The sequence below is a fragment of the Ammospiza caudacuta genome, chromosome 13 (assembly GCF_027887145.1).
Source record: "Ammospiza caudacuta isolate bAmmCau1 chromosome 13, bAmmCau1.pri, whole genome shotgun sequence".
Classification (NCBI taxonomy): Eukaryota; Metazoa; Chordata; class Aves; order Passeriformes; family Passerellidae; genus Ammospiza; species Ammospiza caudacuta.
The window spans coordinates 13,661,225-13,681,256 of NC_080605.1; the positions used below are offsets into that span (position 1 = coordinate 13,661,225).

At 42.6% G+C, this 20,032-nt stretch overlaps 2 protein-coding genes across 4 annotated transcripts; one reads left to right on the top strand and one right to left on the bottom strand.

Annotated features, from left to right (window-relative positions):
- Positions 1–1,188: 1,188 nt before the first annotated feature.
- HSDL1 (hydroxysteroid dehydrogenase like 1) lies at positions 1,189–6,578 on the bottom strand. Of its 3 annotated transcripts, none has more exons than XM_058813341.1 (5): positions 6,523–6,578; positions 5,484–5,716; positions 4,410–4,855; positions 2,347–2,574; positions 1,189–1,470 (listed from the first exon to the last, which is right to left on the bottom strand). In XM_058813341.1, exons 2-5 carry the CDS (start codon positions 5,701–5,703, stop codon positions 1,396–1,398), a joined length of 969 nt encoding a protein of 322 aa, XP_058669324.1. In that variant the 5' UTR covers positions 5,704–5,716; positions 6,523–6,578; the 3' UTR covers positions 1,189–1,395. The 3 variants fall into 3 exon arrangements, with proteins under 3 accessions (XP_058669324.1, XP_058669321.1, XP_058669322.1); XM_058813338.1 differs by lacking the exon at positions 6,523–6,578 and adding an exon at positions 6,035–6,198; XM_058813339.1 differs by lacking the exon at positions 6,523–6,578 and adding an exon at positions 5,885–5,895.
- A 110-nt stretch (positions 6,579–6,688) lies between these two features.
- On the top strand, positions 6,689–18,505 carry DNAAF1 (dynein axonemal assembly factor 1). Its single transcript, XM_058813337.1, has 12 exons — positions 6,689–6,902; positions 7,987–8,122; positions 8,956–9,047; positions 9,910–10,131; positions 10,854–11,020; positions 11,272–11,393; positions 11,859–12,043; positions 12,518–12,775; positions 13,381–13,493; positions 16,130–16,198; positions 17,275–17,626; positions 17,912–18,505. The coding sequence occupies exons 1-12, from the start codon at positions 6,764–6,766 to the stop codon at positions 18,007–18,009; spliced, it is 1,953 nt and encodes a 650-aa protein (XP_058669320.1). The 5' UTR covers positions 6,689–6,763; the 3' UTR covers positions 18,010–18,505.
- Positions 18,506–20,032: the final 1,527 nt, after the last annotated feature.

Sequence of the window (20,032 nt, forward strand, 5' to 3'; positions counted from 1 at the left end):
AACGAAGTACGATGGCTGCTAAGAGCAAAGGAGCAGCACGCCCAGAGGTTTGCTCTGTTTAACACCCACCCCGTGAGGGTAGGACGGGACTCGCAGTTGCCAACCTGCCCCGGACAGCTCCGCTCGGAGTCACCCCAGCTCCTGCCGAGGCGAGGCCGGCCATCCATCCATCCATCCATCCATCCATCCATCCATCCATCCATCCATCCATCCATCCATCCATCCATCCATCCACCCCGCGGGCTGGGCACGCCGCAAGGATCGCCGGCTGAAGCGCAGCAGCACCGTCCCGTCCGGGCAGCACTGCCAGTACCACAGCGAGCCCGGGCCCGGTACCGTCCGGCCGCACTAAAGCCGCAGTGAGCGCGGCCGGGCACCGTGCGGGGCAGCGCCGCCGCTCCCGGCCCGGCCAGGGCGGAGGTGAAGTGACAGCCGGCGGGGAGCGCCCCACGCCGCGGCGGAGGGCGAGGCCGCCCCGGACACGAGGAGCAGCGAGCGCCGCCCCGCCGGCGCCCCAGCGCCTGAGGGAGCCGCGGGCTCCCGGCCCGTCCCGCCCGCCCCGTGCTCACCGCGCCGCCGCCGCCGCCCGGCCCGCCGCCATCTTGAGCGCTGTTTACCGGCGCGCTCTCGCGAGAGCGGCGCGGGCCGCGCTGCGCAGGCGCGGGCGGGGCCGACCCGGGAGCGCTCAGGGGGTGAGGCGGGGCAGGGGTCCCGTTATCCACAGGGAATGGCGCCGGCAGCCGCGGGACCGAGAGCAGGCTGCGCCTAAACCCTTACCCAAACTAAATGTATGGATTTAAAGCCCCTTCGCCAGCGAGCGGAAGGCGTTGTTGGCAACACAAGCTTTACCCCGCACAACCGAAGCAAACGGCTTTGAGGGGAGCTGAGGTTGGCGTCAGCCGTGGACAGAGCCCTGTGATGGGTCCCTGACCCTGATACCCCCCAGCTGTTCCCCGTCTTCTCCACAACTTCATAGCTGTCGCTGTGTATGGCTTGGTTTTTCTGGGGTCCCGTTTCTGATAGAGTTGGATGAGTCTCAAATTCTCTCAAGGTTACAAATGGACATCATGTAGCACTATGTGAGGGATTGTCACTTATGACAGAATAACATTGTATCTGCTCCTGCCCTATTATCGCAATGCGAAAGTGAGTAGAGATTAACATCAAGAACATCAGCGCTCTCTCATAAAGGAAAGCAGCAGAGGAGTTATTTTAATACAAGGATACAGAGAGGATCCAGACTTCTGTTGTCTAGGTTACGTAGCTTGCTTAACAAGGTATGGATAAGTTAGAGTAAGTCCTCCAAGGTCCATTAAACATTGTTGCAGCACTCTGATCAGAACTGTCTCGTGGGACATCGAGCCACTCCTATTTTGCTTTGGCTGCCAAACCTTGCTAGCGTACAATTCTGCTCAAGTACACAGCAAACCATGCCCACATCCACTCCGGCAGGCACTCGCCCAGCGTCCACTGTGGAGAGGCACAGGGAGAAAAGAGAACAGAAAAAAAGAAAATGAAAGAAAGAGACAGAATAAGATTCCATTAAAATAAACAATTTCTCAAATCACTACTAAAGCAAAGCAAAAAGTGATAGAATATCATCAACTAAGCCTTAAATTCAGCCCCTTGAAGAACACATACTCAGCTGTTTTGGATGTAGCACTCACAGCTGAGCAGTTCTGCAAATAAATACTGAATCCTGACCTGATTAAGTTCACAACAGCCATTCTGTCCACTTCCATTAATTGCCACGTTTTGCCAGAATGCATCCTGTCTCTTTTATTCCTTTTGGACTAATCCCCATTTCTTCATTTCCATCTAGTCAACCCAATGCCACAGGAAGCCACTAGGTAGGATACATGAGATGTGACCAACATGCAAAAAACTGCATGATAAAGTCTGCCCCAAAAATCAAAACCCTACAAATGGAGGAAAAGACAGTTTTTTTTCCTGCTATTATTCCATCCTCCCTACCCACTCTTCCCCAAAGCACAAATATGCTCAATATGTTAAGACTGAAAAAAGCTACTTCTGTTTACAAAGACAGTGAAACACTTGCCCAGTCAGCAACACCCCAAGAGAAATGAGATACTCTGCTTTTCAGTAAAAACTTGTCACTTTCCCATTTCTGCTGCACATTTCAAGGGAGAATTGGATTCATTCTCTGATCTTAAAGTAAGCATGCCCAAGCATAAGCAGAACTAGTGAGAAAATAGCAATGCCTTAAAGTCTACAATATATATTACACTTCTGCAGAATGAGCAGTTTTCATTCAAACTCCTAAGAAAGTAAACAGCTGACTTACTTCTACTGACAAACATGAAATAGTTTAATGAATTCCATTACCTGTATTCCATGCTTCCAGTAACCAGTAGTCCTTATGGATAACCCAAGAGTAGAAACAGCATGACTTGCATATTCTTCAGCAGTAGGAAAAAAAATAGATCTCTTTGATACAATGCTGCTGAATGATAACATTTTGGTAGCAATAATGAATGGTGTTAGACTCTGAACAAAAATTCCTTTAGAGGCACACTCATAATGTAGTGCTCTACTGAAATAGTCCAAGTAGGTCTAGAAAAACAAAAGCAGAAAGACACTTTCTTTTTCTTTTTTTTTAAACAATGAAATCTCATGACAAAGTTTTATTAAAATTACAGAAAAGTTTTAACATATTTTATGCACCAGCTCTAATAAATATTAATAAATAGTATAAAAATATTATTTTCTGAAGTATTATCAATATTTCTCTGTGTTATTTGCTATAAACCTGCCACGGTACAGTAACTTGCAGGATAAAGTGACTGCTTATTAATCTGAAAACTTCTGCTTAAGAATAATACAAAAACATTTATTTCATCTAAAACACCTTATCTGGTCTGGGGGCATTGCAAGGATACTCTACAGACAGCTCTACCTACTACTGTCAGAAGAAAAAAATGAAGTCCCATTCTTTAATACATTTAGAGGTGAACTTTGCATTCATTCTCCAAAAGCCAGGTTAGCTGTTTCCTGGGACGCTCTTAGGCAAAAAGATTCATTAACGTGTATCTGCATTAGCCCCTTTAGCTCATTTTACTTTTACAGAACAAGAAAAGCACATGGCTGGTAACTGGGACTGCTGGAATCAGACTGAAAAATGAGCCTGGCTCAGTCTTATCAGGGCAGCAACACTGATGCCTTCCCTGCTGTGCCACACAGCCAGTTCTCCCTTAGAAAGAGCATTTTAGACTCAGCTTGTGAGCAGATATCTTGCTGCTTCCAATCAGCCTTGCAAAAGGTTTTCCCAACAGTTTGTTGGAAAGCATCTTGTACAAATTCTCTTACAGCTGCTTTAGGAAAATTAAGCAACCACTTCAAGCATTGTTCATTGTTAGTACACAAAGAGGCTTAGGATGTTACAGCAGCTTGTTCTCACTTCTGTGTTCAGAGGCCAGGCTTAAAGCTGGATTGCTGACCTAGCATTTGGATTAATTACCTCAGCTAAATCAAAAAACTTTGGAACATTTGTGATTCTTCTTTCTCATTCAAGCCTTTTAATTGTTTTAATTCAGAGTGCAGTTCTACAAACACTTGGCAAAATCAAAGGGGCAGATACTCTGCACAGAAACAATAACTGGAAGCCAGTTTCCACACTGAAGGAAGTCTGCAAGGAGTTTTACACCTTAGGGTTCTAAGACCTGGCTTTGCTCCAAGCTAAAGGAAATAAAAGAGCTATGTCAGGAGCAAGGCTACAACAGAGGGCAGCCACAGACAGCTGGGAGCAATAACCACTTGTGTTTAGACACTGGATCTAGGTGAGATCCTTCACAATCCCAGCTGCTTTTGTGGATTCAGCAGCATGCCATGCAGGGTAAATCCACCATCACCATGAGCATTCATTCTTCCAGCATCAGCCAGCTGCCCAGTCCTATTCATTACTGCTTGGATCTCTTCAGGAAGGACAATTATGGGGGAGCTCTTTTCACTTGTCCCCAAATATGCCACAACACTCCTTGGTATTACATGATTTGGCCACGCTCTGTGTCACAGTGGTGGCTTGAGCATGAGTATAGCCCTTTCTGCTACTAAATATTGGTATGCAAGGCTTGAGCTATGTGCACAGTTCAGCTGGAGAGAGATTAAATTCTTGACCCTTTCAAGAGGGCCCACAGAATTGCCTCTCTGCTTTGTGCATCTGAGAAAGGCAACATTTTTCCTAGAATGACTGTTATGCCACACTTCACACAAAATCCAAGAGCACTGACTGGCTCCAAGCCCAGCATTGGTGAGGATGAAGAGTTTCCTGCATAACACATGTATCACTCACCTTCAAAATCCAAGCAAATCCCTAGAAACATTCAAGTATTTTGACATCCTTGCTGAATGTGTTTCCAGTGCATGCCTTTTAACACTACAGCCCAACTTACTTTAGAGGCTCCATAGACTGTGAGCATCGGTGTTGGCTGACAACAGGATGCTGAAGAAAGGTTCACAATTGCCCCTTTCCTCTTCTTTACCATGCCTGGCAGCACAATATGTGTCATCATGGTAGCAGAAGCAATATTTACATGGATCAAGTCCCATAGCAAATCCTCAGACAGATTAGTAAAATAGTCTGGGTAGTCATAAAGTATTCCCACATTATTCACCAAAATCCCAATTTCTCTGTCTTTCAGAGCCTCCTCAATGGCTGGGTAAAGCTCACGCCCCTTGCTGAAATCAGCTACTATGAAATCTGTTTCCACTTTATAGGTTTCAGATATGCTCCTGGAGACAGCCTGCAGCTTCTCTTTGCTTCTGCTGACTAAGATGATGTTGACACCACGCTTTGCCAGCTCTTCAGCATAAGCCTTCCCAATACCATCTGTGCTACCTGCAAGAGAAAACAGCAACAGAACACACAAGTGAAAAACTGAGCAACACCAGCCTTCTCTCTTGACAGTTCCTTCAATTATAGCTTTATTCCTTTTTCTGAGATCATGTGGCACTAAATATATTGAATTCAAAGATGCAACAGTAAAGACAACACTGTCAACCATCTTCTGCAATTCCCCTCATAAAAGTTTTATATTTTCCATGACAACAAGTGAGAGCTCAAAGGAGAACCTTAATGAAAGGCAGGGATGTCAGAGGTAGAGGACTCAAACCTTGCTGAAGAACTAGGGCACATATGAATATCCACAGCAAAAAGAGGATCTTGTCTACATTCCTGTCTACACTGGCAGCTGATCAAGAGGTACCTTGCAAATTTGGGCAACAATTGCTGTGATTCTTTCTCAGTAGTCCATCAACTCACTTAGCTTGCCCATCTCCTGAAGAATTAATTTATAAAGGCAATAAACAACAGCCACTGCTCAGGCAGATTAACCTGCAATCAGAGACAATACAGGCTCCAGCCTGTGATATAAAGCTCACCCAGCGTCACAAGCCACCAAGTTTCACAGTACTGGCACAGTATGCTACATTGTTTCATAAACACAAGGAAATTCACCATCTCTTACCCGTGACCACGGCCCACTTCCCGTACTTCTTGACCAGATCAACCTCCCTACTCAGCCTTGGAATCACGTGCAGCCTGAGTGCACTGTAAGTGTCCAAGGCCAGAGACACAACCTTTCTGACTGTGTACCAAGCTCCAACAATAGCCAGGGCTTCTACATAGACACTGCAGGAGCGACTGATTTCTCTGTACAAGAGGGAGAATCGGTCCACTGCAGCCATGGTGATCACAAGCCTGAAAAAAAAAGAAGACACAGGCAATTAAAATTGGCTCCTGAGCCATGTAAACTTTTCAGACTGTATGGATAATTTTGAGATACAGCATTTTACAGTTTGAGCACTGTTTTGATGCAGAAAAACCACAAGTCAGTGTGCTAAAATTCGGGTGTCACCTACCACCAACCTCACTGGTTTCGGTACTGTTTATTCCTTTTCCTAGGGTTGAGCTATTAATCAGTTATACTGCAACAACAATGATCAACGATTCTGTAAATAAAACAATTAAAGCAGAAGCTGAACAAGTGAAAACCAATGTAGAAAGATGAAAAGTTACCTACAAGAGAGGCAAGGATAACCAGCACGGGAGAGCTGAGACACAAAGGAAACAACAGGCTCTTTCAAGGACAAACAGCTACATAGAGACAAAGCAGGCTAGGACAGCGCGTCAGTGCCCAGGGCGCTCGAAAGCACGGCATCTGCCGCTGTCCCTGAGCCACGGCACGGTGCAGCGCATCACGCACACCGCGCTGGCTGTGCCTCACGCTTTCACTACTTCATACGTATTTTAGCCAAGCACAAATCCGTCCTCTCCTCGGCAGCACTGGACGCGCCGCCCGGCAGCGCCACACCCCGCCCGCCCCTCGCCAAGGGCGGACAGCAGGCTCCGGGCGCGCCGTTTCCGCGCGGCCCCAGCGAGCTGGCCCGGCGCCCCGGCCCCTCGCCCAGCCCCGGCTCTGAATGACCCGGCCCGGAGCCCTCCCTGGCGCGGGCTGTCCCGGCCGGACCCACCCCCGGCGCGGCCCTGACCCGCCGGCGCCTCACCCGTGATGCCGGGCCGGTCCCGCCACGCTGCCCGCGCCCGCCGCCGCCAGCGCCGCGCGGGGCCGCCGGGAGCGGCCGCGGGGCCTTGTGGGGCTGCGCGCGGCGTCGCCATGGCCACGGCTGAGGCGGCAGCCGCGGCCCGAGCTCCGCTCCGTCCCTCGCGTGCCGCTGACTAAAGCCTGCGGACATTTTGTCTGAAAGAGGCAGAGCGTAAATCGCCCACCGGCTCGGGGGTGTTAGAATGCAGCCGGCGCCCGCTGGAGACCCGGACAGCGGCCGCACAGAGGAGGTCCCGGCGCCTGAGGCGTCGGAGGCGCCGTTGGGCGAGCCCGGGAGCGGAGGTGCCCACACGGAGCGTGAGGGCAGCGCTGTGAGCACAGGTGAGCCCCTCCGGCTCTCCCCAGCACACAGAGCCTGCACATCACGGCTGCTCGCACTGATCTGGATGCAAATGCGAGTGTGTGCTTCCTGCCAGCAAAGTCGCTGAAAATCCTGACATAACTGAGGCACACTCACTCAGTTGCTGTCTTCCTATGGTCTTTTTTCATTTCCCGACATTTCTTTCCTGTTGCCGGAGGAGTGTTTCTCCCAGTGTTGCAATCACACAGCCAGCCTGAGCTCTAAGTCACAAGGCACAGGATGGGTCAGGGAACGCAGCGGGTCCCTGGTCCGAGCTCCCATCCCAGAGCTCAGGGCACAGGGCTGTGTCCGATGGCTCCGGAACATCTGCAGGGAGGGACACTCCATGCTCTGTCCGGGCAAACAGCTCCAGTGCATGCTCACCTGCACTGTAAGGTTCTTCCCTATGTTCAGGTGGAACTCCCTGTACTTCAGCTTCAGCCCATTGCCTCTTGTGTTACTAAACATGTCCAATTATTATGTTTTAATTACAGTCATATTTAAGTAAACTGCTACAATCATCTTGTTTGTACTTTCTCTATGAGCAAGTAGAAGGTTCAGGGCAAGTATCTGAAGAGACAAATACTGAAATTGGAATTAATCAAAGGCAGTGTAAAGACACCTTCCAAGGAGTGCAAAAGGGTAAATTTGTAGAATAGCTAGAGCAACAGTGCTTGGGATGACTGATACCATTGCTGAAGTCTCTTTACAGTAAACTCAAATTGGTGTTGATTAAATGTAATATATATTAAATATCTAACACCATCAGAACATTGGTGTCAGTACTTTATTGTGACTGTGCATTATAAGAATATTAACAATAATGGGTACTATCCAACTTTCTGCTTTAAAAAAATGCAGATTTCAATTGCTACTATTTATTTTATGATGCTGTGTAAGAAAGTTAAGTTTCATTAAAAATATCAGCAGAAATCTTGGTTAAAACACTCTTTTCTTGAAATTCATATTCAAGTGCTCTTCAGTATTTCTTTGAAGCAATTGGCGCCATGACACATTTTCCCCACCCTTGCTGTTAAATTGCAATTCATTTTCTTATTTAAAAAGCTGATAAAACTCAAGAGAAAGAAGTCAACGGTACGTCCAGAGCAGATCAAGAGAATGAACAAAAATCAGATACTGATCAAAAGTCTGGAACCAGCTCATCCAGCCAAAGGACAGTAGAAAAGAGAGGCTCTGTAAGGTAAATACATTGTTTGTGGATGTGTTGGCATCACCAGGAGTTTTGCTGTTCTGTGTGTTGATCTCAGTTTTGGAGAACAGTTTTGAAGATGAACTTGAGAATAATGGATAAATCAGGTATTAGTGGTATTTCCAGCATCTGGACAGATGTTTGGGGGTTATGGCCACTGTAGCAAACTACATTCTAACCACATGATGAAGTCATTTAATGGATCTGGAGAAAATTGTGCAAACTCCTATGGAAGTCATGTGCCAGTAGATTTAACCATTTCTCTGCCTCAGTTCAGACAAAGCATTCTGTTAATTCCTAGTGGCATTCCCAGCCATCTAACAGCTCTATATCAAAACTTTCCTGACTGCTATTTTGGAGTCAGCTGTTCAATAAAATGTTGGGTTGATTACCATTGATTTTTCTAGTCTGAGAAAAATATTGCATTTTGGCTCTGCCATCAAAGGTCCTGTACCAAAGCAGCAAGGAACAGGGGAAAGAATTGGAGAGGAAGCTAACATTGGAACCAAAAGCTAACACAAAATCATGCTGCCTTTTTCCAAGAAGATGAACTCTCTAATTCCCTGCCTATTTTCCTATAAACCCTCTTTTTTTTAGCAGAAGGGCCTGGTAACTCACTTCAAAGGTAGAAATGAAAAGCCACACAAAAAACCCAGCTTGTTTTTGTGGGTTTTTTAAAATATAATTTTGAAAGCTGTAGCTATTTGTCTATCATGAAAGAATTGTTAATTGTGTTGCAATGGAATCTGTAAGGAAACCAAAGATCTCAGAATGTGCACTGAAATACATTTTTTATTTTGCTTCTGCTTCCTGTACTATTTTAGGATGACAAAAAAGATTCTGCTAGACATCTGTAAACAGCAGAAATTATACTGGACCCCATACTTAAATGATACACTGTACTTGCATTATAAAGGTAAGATGTGGACATGACTGCCTAACTTGATCATTCCAAGTAGCATTTTAGCAGGGAATCTACTTCATGGCTCACTGAAGTAAGGTATTGAGTCATTCTTCTAAATTAGAACACAGTTTTATGTAATACTGGATTTAGGAAACAAAATGAGTCAATATGAAGGTAGAAAAGTAAACTGTACATCTAACTTGCTTTGTGGAGCCATCCACAGGATCAGTAGGAATCAAGGGACATATTTTTGGGTTTTTTTACTGAAACAGGAGCCTCTGAAACATGTAAATTAAAATACTGGTCTTGATTTGCACTCAGAGGAAAATATACATATTTTTCCTTAAATGGTTTGTATAAAAAGCTTTTTCCACTTTTGGAACTTTTTTACTGCCAAATAAAAACGGTCAAGAGGAAAATAAACAATAAATACTTGCTGCATGTTTGAAACACCGCTGAAAGAAAAAAAAAATTGTTAGAATGAACATTATTCATCCTCTGGTGATCTCTGAGCAGGTTTTTGCATGATGCAGTTACCTAGCCCTAGCTGGCCTAAGAATTCTTCCACATAAATAGGATATGCTACCTTCTACATTCAGCCTTGGTTTTCCTATGTGTTATTTAGCATCTAAAGGGCTGCTGAGATACAGACCAGAATAGGTACCAACCTGGTTTTGTCCTTTATGGGCCATAAACAGTACCAGGGGTTCAGTGGAAATACTGCAGTGACTTCAGTACCAATGTTCTCTCAGGCTGTTTCAGCAGCTCTGTTTTTTTCCTATAATTTTCTATTTTTTTTCTATAATTTTCTCATCCAAAGACTCATTTTCAGCCAATGCCATTTCATTTTAAAACATCTTTTTTTGTTCTGCAGGATTTGACCGACTGGAGAATCTTGAAGAATATACAGGACTGAAATGTTTGTGGCTGCAATGCAATGGCTTAAGAAAAATTGAGAATTTGGAGGCTCAGACAGAGCTGCGTTCCCTCTACCTGCAACTCAATTTAATTGAGAAAATTGAAAACCTTGAACCCTTACAAAAGCTGGATTCCCTCAATATCAGTAACAATTACATCAGGACCATTGAAAATCTCTGTAAGAACTGTTGCTGCAAGGTTTTAGCCTCTGGCAAGCCCATATTTCCTAAGCTCTGACTAAGCTTTTGTTAGTGGCACGAGTTTCAAAGGATTTTTAATTTGTGTTAGAATTTTGCACAACATCCATAGCAAAGCCCACAGGGCTTCTGTGGAGGAATAAAACCTATGTTGAGAAACAGAAAATACTACTACGGGAAAATTACTTTCACATGGATACCTAGGATAATTAAGTAGTTTTTCCTCACTTCTTAATACCATCTCAGTACTTATCTGTGTTGCAGACAGGCTGACAATCCAGTTTTCACCATTTACCTTACAGTTTAGATGTGCTTTGGCAGTTGCAGACACAATTACTAAATCTTTTATATCTGCTAAAAGATTGATTCTGTCATCAGCTATTGTATTTCTGTACAATACTACTTGCTTACATTTGAGAATTTTGAAACACAAGCTCTTGCTTTTGTGTAACTGTTTAGTTTGAAATGTGAATTTTAAAAAACTACCACCCTAAAACCAAGCACCTGTTTTTTCCTGGGGTGAAGAAAGCAGCTTTGGAGGCCTTGTCAAAAAGTATATATAGCAAAATAACAAATTTGGAAAAAAGCTCCAAATTCAATATAAACTATTAGTTTGACAATGCAGTTTTCTACTTGCTCATAAAGCCCTTTGTGAAGTGACAACTCTTACCTTTCCTTGCATTGTACTGTTCTTGTCTGGCAGCTTGTCTGAAAGTCCTGCAGACTCTGCAGATCGCTCACAACAAGTTACAGACAGTGGAAGACATCCAGCACTTGCAGGAATGCCCAAGTATTTCTGTTCTTGATCTTTCCCACAACAAACTAAGTGATCCAAGTATTGTAGCTATTCTGGAGACCATGCCCAATCTGGTAAGCCAAATATAGCTGAGGGTTTCTGTTTGTGTGTGGGTGAACCCAACAAGTGGCTTTGTTGGGTAGTTCAGTGCACAGTAGGTATCAGTCTAAAAGAAACTATTAAACATTGGTTTGTTTCTGGTAGATCACCTGTAACACCTTGGGTGTTTTATTCATTTCTTGCTTTTGAAATGACAGAAGAAGTGCATATCCAGGCTGGGATTTTTGCTACTCAAGCTTAAAAATGGTTTCCCTTGTTTCTCTAGCATGTGCTGAATTTGATGGGAAATGAGGTGATAAGGAAAATTGCTAACTATAGAAAAACACTCACTGTTCGACTAAAACAGCTGACATATCTGGATGACAGACCAGTTTTCCCAAAGGACAGGTAAGAAACACAGCCATCTTTCCACAGCTATAAGAATCAGGTGCTAACAATCACTCCTCCATTTTTGGTCAATACTGTCATGGAAGGAAGATTGACCAGTATAATTTATTAAAAGTGGATGACTTTGAGGAGAAGAGTATTGCACTACAGACTTCTACATCTAACATACCTAGAAAAAAGCAGTGTATTTTTTCTCCTGATTTCAACAGAACCTGAGCAGGTGTCTGGAACAGCTGAGCCAATATCAGACCAATCTCTGGTGATGTAATCAGCAATCAGCATTTGGATATCTCTGTTTCTTTTGTGAGATAAATGTATATCCCTGTTGCATAAGAGATTGTCACTGCTATCTGCTTTTCTCTCTTGCAGCTATTTTGTGCTGTTGCAAACTCTTTTAAACTTCTCTCTCATTGCAAAGGTGGGCTTTTATAGCTGTATTACAGTGAGCTTTTGTGTTTTCATTAGAGCCTGTGCAGAAGCCTGGGCTGTTGGAGGGCTTGAAGCTGAGAAAGCAGAAATGGAAAAATGGGAAACCAGAGAGAGAAAAAAAATCCAAGATAGCATTGATGCTTTAGCAGCAATTAGGGAAAGAGCACAGGAAAAGAGGAAACAAAAGAGCATGGAAGGAGTTGCAACAGATACCCAAGAAGGTTTGTGCTTACTGTTTTGGAAGATGTCTGTGACCACTTCAGTTTGAATGTGCAGAGGAGTCTTTATCTGATACATCTTTGGACTGACTACCAACTAAAATTTTTTTTTCAAGTAAGTGGATTGCACAAAGGATAGGTTACCCAGCATTTGTTGCTGATCCATCAAAATCCTCAAGGATGTATTTAAATATGTAGTCACTTGTGAGCCTTTTCAAAGTATTAGAAATACCAGACATTTATTATTTAAGCATTTTCTCTAGGTGATTTTTTTTTTGTGGGGAACTTCTGTTTGCTGGGGAGTTGAGATGGGAAAACAGCATTGCTGCAGTCTTGGGAGGAGTACTCATCCATGGATAGCTGCTCAAAGTAGGAGCTGTTGATGCACATTCTAGCCCATTGCAGTAGTGTTTGGAAATTTAATATGAGCAGTGGTAGATTAGCTCAGCAATTTTTATGAAATTATTTCTTCTGTAGGAGCATCTGCAAATTCAAAAGATAGTGATGGAAATTCTAATACATCAGAAACTTCAAACAGATCAGAAGAAGAAGCTCAAGAAAAAACTGAGAAATTTAAAAATGAAGGGTTTGATTCTTGTGATGAAGTGATAACAATTCTACCAAATAGAGAAGATAGCAGAGGTTTCACATCTGGAAACATGCCTGATGAAGGTCAAGAGGATGCACAGGAACCAGACTCTTGCAATTGTGCAGATGTCAGCCAGGAGGCAGATGGTAATGTACACAGGGAAGAGCCAAAGCAAAGATGCAGATCTCATGCAGAGATGATGAGCCAACCTCCCTTAGTGGAGCACTGCCTCTGCTGTGGCTCCAGCCAACTCTCATACATAAAAACATTCCATTAGATTTCCACACTGACAAGGTGAAATCAAGCAATACTGGGTAAAATATTCTTTAAGTACAATAAATAGTAAATTTCTGAAGGCTTAACCTGCAACTTCTGCAATTTAAAGGTGGAACTCCACTTCTCAAACATGCCAGGTTTAGTGAAAGGCCAGGAGAGTTTACAGACTTCCCTTGCTCCCACACAAACTGGGCAGTCTCTGCCAACAGAAGCTGGTCATCACTCTAGAGGAGGTTTTGTACCTTCACACATGGAGAAATGCTTTTATAGATTTGTGGAACACATTATTGCAAAATGCAAATATTAATTTATACAAAGAAGAGAGACCCAGACTATAAAAGAAAAACCAAGCTTTGGGTTGAGCTGTGAATTCTGCAGTGGTAGCCAGTCCCCAGCAGTCTGGTTCTGCAGTGCTTGCAATGTAGACATTTTTTATTCAGTTAGTTCTCTGCAACTGATATTGATTATTCTGCAGATCTACCAGGACAGGAGGCAGCTACTGACCAGGCTGAGCTTCCTGAGAGGGAGAAGGAATATGCTGAAATTGAACAGTTCAAACTGGAGACACTGGCAGCACTTTCTCTTGATGTATGTATTGGATTCAGACTTGGAGAAGTTCACGTGTGTATATTGTCTTTTACAAGTTAATTCTTGTAACATTCTGGCTAATAAAACTGTATGGGTAGGTTTTTAAGAAAGGTCTACTGTTAGGAAAAATAAAAAGAAAGAAAGAATAACCCAAAAAGTAAAGCTGCTGGGGTAGTCTCTCCAGTGGAGCATTTATGAAGAATGCTTCCAAAGTTTATTTTGTCCTTAAATTGTTTATCCTATAAATCCTTTTGTCCTGTAAAAAACCTAAAGTTTACCTTCTATCTTTGTGATCTCTCTGGAGAAGCTAATGAGGGCTCTCATTTAAAAACAGAAATTACAGTGAAAAGAATCTACTAGACACATTTGTCCTCTTAATCAAAACTCAAATGAAATATGCAGTTGAAAATGTGAACTATTTCAGAAGAACCATAGGGAAGAAATAGCAGCCCCATCATTGTAAATGTTACCCAGCAGTATTAGATACTATAAATTAATTCTCAAAATAGAACTCTGATGTCTGTTTCCAGGAAGAGCAGAATGTACATTATTCAGATATATAATAAGTGATTCACATTTGTAGTATGGTCTTCTATTATCTAAAATGTCTATCTGATGAAACATTTAAATATGTTGACCACATTTAACCATGAGGAGGACATAGATACCACTGAAAAATACAACCTCACTTCAAAGGAGAATTGTTCAACATGTCCTAATTAGGACACTGCTGATAAACTGACAGTGTCAGACTGTGATATAATCAGCAATAAAAGCTTCTAAGCTTCTGCCTTCCCAGAGCCTTAATACACTCTGTGATACCCTGTATATTGTTAACTGCTGGCAGAAAAGCCTCATATCTCTGCCCTACTCTTAATTTCCCAGGCAAAAATTCCATGTTATTGTAGGGCTTTGCCCACTGCTTCACTAGAGGGTGTGCTGCTGCCTCCTTCTGTTTAGTTGGTTTTAATCACAGGTTTAAAACAGACAGTGGAGAGAAGGGAGAGCAATTAAAGTATGCACAATATTATTATTAAAAGTAAAAGATCTTACAGTGTCTGAAGTAAATATGTAGTGACACTGTAGGTGCCCACAATGTGAAGATCTCCTTGATTCAGTGTTGGTTTTTCCCTTGATGCTCTATGGCACCATAGGAAGATCCTGTGCACAAACTTCAAGGCACTATAAAAGTAACTCTTAAGCACACATCTGTGGGGTTTTAGAGATGTAAAAAGCAAAATCTACTGTTTTAATTCTACAGAAGGAAAACCAAACCCAAATCACACACCAATACACATTTCAGTGTTCTGTGCTACTTGTTCTCCAACATTTAGTGACAGAAAGAGCCTCTCCCAAGAGCCTGCAGTACTTACCCTAGTGCAGATATTCCAAAGAACCTCAGTGCTGACATTGCAGGGAATGGCTGGGGAGATGCCAAGGTGAGAGGCTCTGGAGCAGCAGCACTGTCCTTGTTCGTATCCTGAGTCTCCAGATGGTCTCAGGGGGAATGTAAGGGAGCAGAGTGGAGGAGAATTTCAGTGGGTGGTTGTGACATCCCTGTGTCAAGCAGAAACAAGCTCCTGTTGCTGCACATGCCTTGGCAGTGTGGGAATCACATTCCCACGTACCTGGACTGGGTTATCTAGTACTTGGTCTGCAAATGCACCTGATGACTGAAACAAGACCTATTTCATCTCCCTGTTGACATCAAGCTCCACATTAGTCTCAGATCTTAATTTGTATATTTTAAATGCACTTTTTATAAAACTCTGTGACTTCAGGACATGCTGCACTACCTGCAGCCATATCAGGAAGGAGAAATTTCCTTTCTTGATTTTAATTTATAATAATCTTCACCACACAAGACAGTACAGATGTTTCTGATGCTACCATGCTAAGTAGCCTGCTACAAAGTCATGAAGTGCTAAAAATATCTAAAAGCAAAAGGAAATGCTTATCCCAGTATTGACCTACAGTTAAAAAAATTGCAAAAAGGTATTAGTTTCTACCTGTGATTTTGCATTCCCACCTTCTGTGTTTCATGTCAACAAATGATAGTTGTCTGAGATAATATTTTCTTGTGGAAAGCTGAAATCAGACCTGAGGAAAAACAGTTCTCAGCAAGTTTGCAGTTCTGTGTCCTAATTATGAGGCATTCACAGTAAAACATTGGTTTATTAGGTGTATTTAGGTTAACAGAGTTTGCTTGATATGCAGTTTCAGGATATGGATTTGGCACTTACCCATAGAGATGGGTTGCAATTGGGATTAAGTCTATTGAATAGACAGGAAACAGCTAAGAGAATAAACCATGTTTGCTTTTAAAATCCTGGTAATGCCTCACTCTTTATCCTGTTTTCTTTCATCATCACACAGCACAGTAGAAAACAGCATTGTCTGACATTTGAGCTATTGCTTTCCCATTTGCTATTTCTGGAGAGAGATGGATTTTCCCTTTCCCACAGGCGCTTAACAGCAAACTGTGCCTGTGAGGGGATGGAATGGGGTCCTGCTGGCTGGGGCCTCACACCCTGCTGAGCACTGCTTTGGAGGAGTTGTCCAATGAGCCAGAGATGCCATTTGCCATGGCTCACAGTAGCTCCTCTCACTGACTATTGATCTGTGATTGTTTTCAGGATCTGCCTGATTTAGAAGATGTAGTTGTAAGTGAGTTTCTCCCAGAAGATGAAATCTTTGTTCAAAAGGTAACATTTTCATTAAATCCAGCAATGAAACTTCTCTAAACACATTTACAAAGGTTTTGCAAAATGAGGATAATCCAAGCTGTGAAATGCTGGTTTGGGAGGTGCAATCACTTACAAATTTACAAACAAAAAGGGATGGTTTCATCAGTTCATATCTACATGTAAACCTTCCTTTGTTTAAATCTGACTTTTTTCTATTCTTGTCTAGCAAAAATAGAATAAAAACTTATGATCAGTAATGCAACAGTTACATAAGTTTAATTTCTTAATAGGATGTAGTGTTATACTAGAGATTATACTGTACTAGTAATAATATGGTGCAAATTGCCTGCTGCTGAATAAAATCTGACTTTTCAACTGAAATCACAGAGAAATTGAAACTCCTCCTCTCTACTGCAGGCCAGTCCTTGTCCACCTTAGAGTTTTGCTCTGCTCAAACTAATCTTTTAGGCACAAGCCTAAAAAGAGAAAAAAGAAGACAAAAAGTTTAAAAGCACAGTTTTGATTTTCATGCTGAGCACAGAATCATACTGGCCTTGCTGGAGACAGAGGCTGGTACAGGACATGCTCTTACAAGTCTTTCCAAGATAATGCCAACTTTCCTACAGCCATCATAAGGCATGGAATTGATTTGCTCTTTTGATCACAGACTCATAACAGGGTTGCAAAATGTTTTGGCTAACAAAGCCTCCAATTAAAAGGCAAGGTAAGAGGATTAGGGAAGGAGGATGTGTTGGCAGCTGTCCTGCTCCAAAGGCTGCTCAGCTCTCCAATGAAGCAGATGAAGATTTTGGTCAGGTTCCTCTGGAGTAAAATACTAGAACAGAGCCCACACACTGCTCTTTTTGTGAACTGTTAATTAGTTTATGGTCAGTTCATTGGTGGTGCCTGAGAAATTGCTAATCTAAGATTCATTCACAAAGCAGCAGAGTTTATATATTCAGCATATATTCCATATATTTTAAGAGAACAGCACATTAAAGCTAATAACTGTTACATGGATCCAAGAGATATTTACCCTTCCTTTGGCTTTCATATCTAAGAATAATTTTTCAATTACATTTCTACCTTTACAGCAGGACTATCACCCAAAGATTGAAATAATTTCTGAAGTGACAAATGACAGCAATTCTGCATTAGAGGAAAACAATAAAAGCATGATGGAGAATTCAGTAGAAGAAGTTCCAACAGCAATTTTTTCAAATGTATGTCAGAACCATAAAGAGCATGAAAAAGAGCACTTAAGACCCCTTCTCCAAAGCTTATTTACAGAGCCTGATAATTCAGAAGGATACCTGGAGACCAAAGATCAAGAGGTAGCCCCTTTGAAACCCTTGATAGAAGAGGTAATCACTGAGCCTGAGGATCATCTGCTGCTGTCACCAGACTGTCACCAACCAGATGGCCCCAGCTCATGGGAAAAGGATGGTAAGATTACAGGGACAGTATTAATCACAGAGAAAACAGGGTTTGGCACAGACACACTAAGGGTCTGTTCAGCTCCTGTTGAAGGCTGCTAGTTACAGTCACCTCTTCCTTTTATTTATGTGGGAATCCTAATAAATTAGGAATCAAAATGTTTTCTTTTTTTACAGAGAATTTCTTATTGATTTTCATTTAAATGGTTTTAAAAATTGGGCTCTATATTTCTTTTTTCAGTATTAAAGACCACAAGTGAGTTTCATTTGCCCTTTGCTTTTGTGCTTTTAACAGGGAATGGCAGTGATAGAGAAGCACAGGGCCTGGCTGAGGGGGAAGGATGTTCTCATAAAGCACAAGCTGACAAGGATGATGAGAGTGGATTGGATTAATCACTTAGAAAAACCAGACCAAATCTGGATGGAGCACAGTGTGGAAATATTCCCAAAGTATGGAGGCTGGCAATGGGACCATTTGTTAAAACTGATGTAACACTGTGATATCAAAACTCACTGCCCTTGGCTCCAGCTCCTCAGGGCAGCTGCCTGGTCACTGCTTTGAAAATTACTGTTTTGAGGTTCTATTCCAGTCTTGTGTTATTTGTGCCTTTGCATACTTCTAGAAATGCCTTAGTTCCATGTTTATATGTCAGAGTTTCATTACAGATGTAGTTTCAAGCATAATTCAGTGTTTCATTTGACTAAATAAAAATTCTATTTGTAATCACATGTATTTTCACTTGGTGTTTTATATTTTAAATCCATACCAGCGTGCATCATAGCAGATGGACTCCAATGGTAAATGAGATTGCTTCTTGATGGGATATTTTACTGATCTAATGTTCCTTGACATTATGATTGTTTATGCCTAAAAAGATGCAGAAATAGCATCCATGCACAGAAAATCTGGTTTTACCTTTTAGGGCATCTGTAATGAAACATACACTTATATCTGCTGCTTTTATTGTTTTTCATTGAGATGTGTCTCAGAATCTGTGTTTTGAGTATAGCCAAGTTTAGGTGAATGTATTTTTTCATATTTCTATAAATCTGTGATAATTTGTAATAAATAAAATTTAACAGTTCTTTTAGGTATGCACATTTAAAGACATAAAGTATCACTGTGGGCTTGTTGAGAAGATGTATTTCCTATCACCTGGGCTTAGGTGCCATCCGGTGGCAGGAGAACCAGACCTCACAGTAACACAAAATTGTGAAAGCCCTCAGAGAGGACAACACAATTGTTTTAAATTTCATCCATTTCCCCTCTACACGAGTTCAAACATGCTGGCAACAGCCTTGGCCTCCAGGACAGGGTGGGGGTAAGCCAAGGGCCTGTGGAGCCCAGGGGTATCTGAAAGCATTGGTGCAGGAATCTGCTCTTCAGAAAGCTGCAAATGCTGCTACCAACCTGTGTGAGCTCCCTCCTAAAAATGTACCTGATTCCTTTTCTGACAGAAAGCTGGATAAGGACTATTCTTTGTACTTTGGGATTTGCATTTTCCATGCTGTGTTTTGGTGCCTGTCCTGGTATCCACTTACTGCACTAAAAACAAGTAAGCAGAAAGTATCACATAATGTTTGCAAACAAAAGGTTTAAAAAAATAATTCCAAGAGTGAAGTTTGAGCTCTGTTATCACTGAAAGCAAGAAAAATAGGGCAAATGAGGAGAAAAAAAGCAGCAAATAGTTTCAAGAACTGTAGATTCTTTTACTGTGATCCTGATTTTACCAGCTATACTCACCCTGAGTGGCATTTTAGTTTGAAGAATTCAGCAGCTTTCCAAGCTGTTTTTACTGGCCACATTTTAGATTGGACATTTTAGATTTAGTTCACACAGTGACCACAACCCACCCAGGGGCCCTCACAAGGGAATCTGAATGCTAAGAAGTGATTTTCACTTGTCACTGAGGACTTGGGAAGGAGAAAGGGAGTAAGGGACAGACAAAAGGAGTGAGAAATGCCAAAGCAGGACTAAATGAGAAAAAGGAAACATGTTTAATTAGTGTTTTCTGTAAAACTTTACAAATGTACAGCATAGTGCAAAAACGCAGTCTCAGCACATCACCTTCAAGTAAAATTAACAATGTAAAAAGCTGAGGAACACAAGCTTCCTTCTGCACAGAGATGGCTCCTGAGTGCTCCTCCTGGAGGTTCCTCTCTCACCATCAAGCTCCAATCTCATGTTTTTATAGCAGAGCAAAAAGCCTAAAGAAAATCCCTGGAAGCCTCCTGAGAGGCTGTTCCCCACAGGCACAGGCTGGAGCCTGCCCTGGAGGACAGCCTGAGGCAGAGCTGCACCTGGCTGTGCCCACGGGCATCCCTCCCCAGGGGCTCATTTCTCAACCCCAACCAGACAATCCAGTCAGACACGAGCTGTGCCCAGCCTCAAGCATGTGACAGGCTCCAGAGAAAC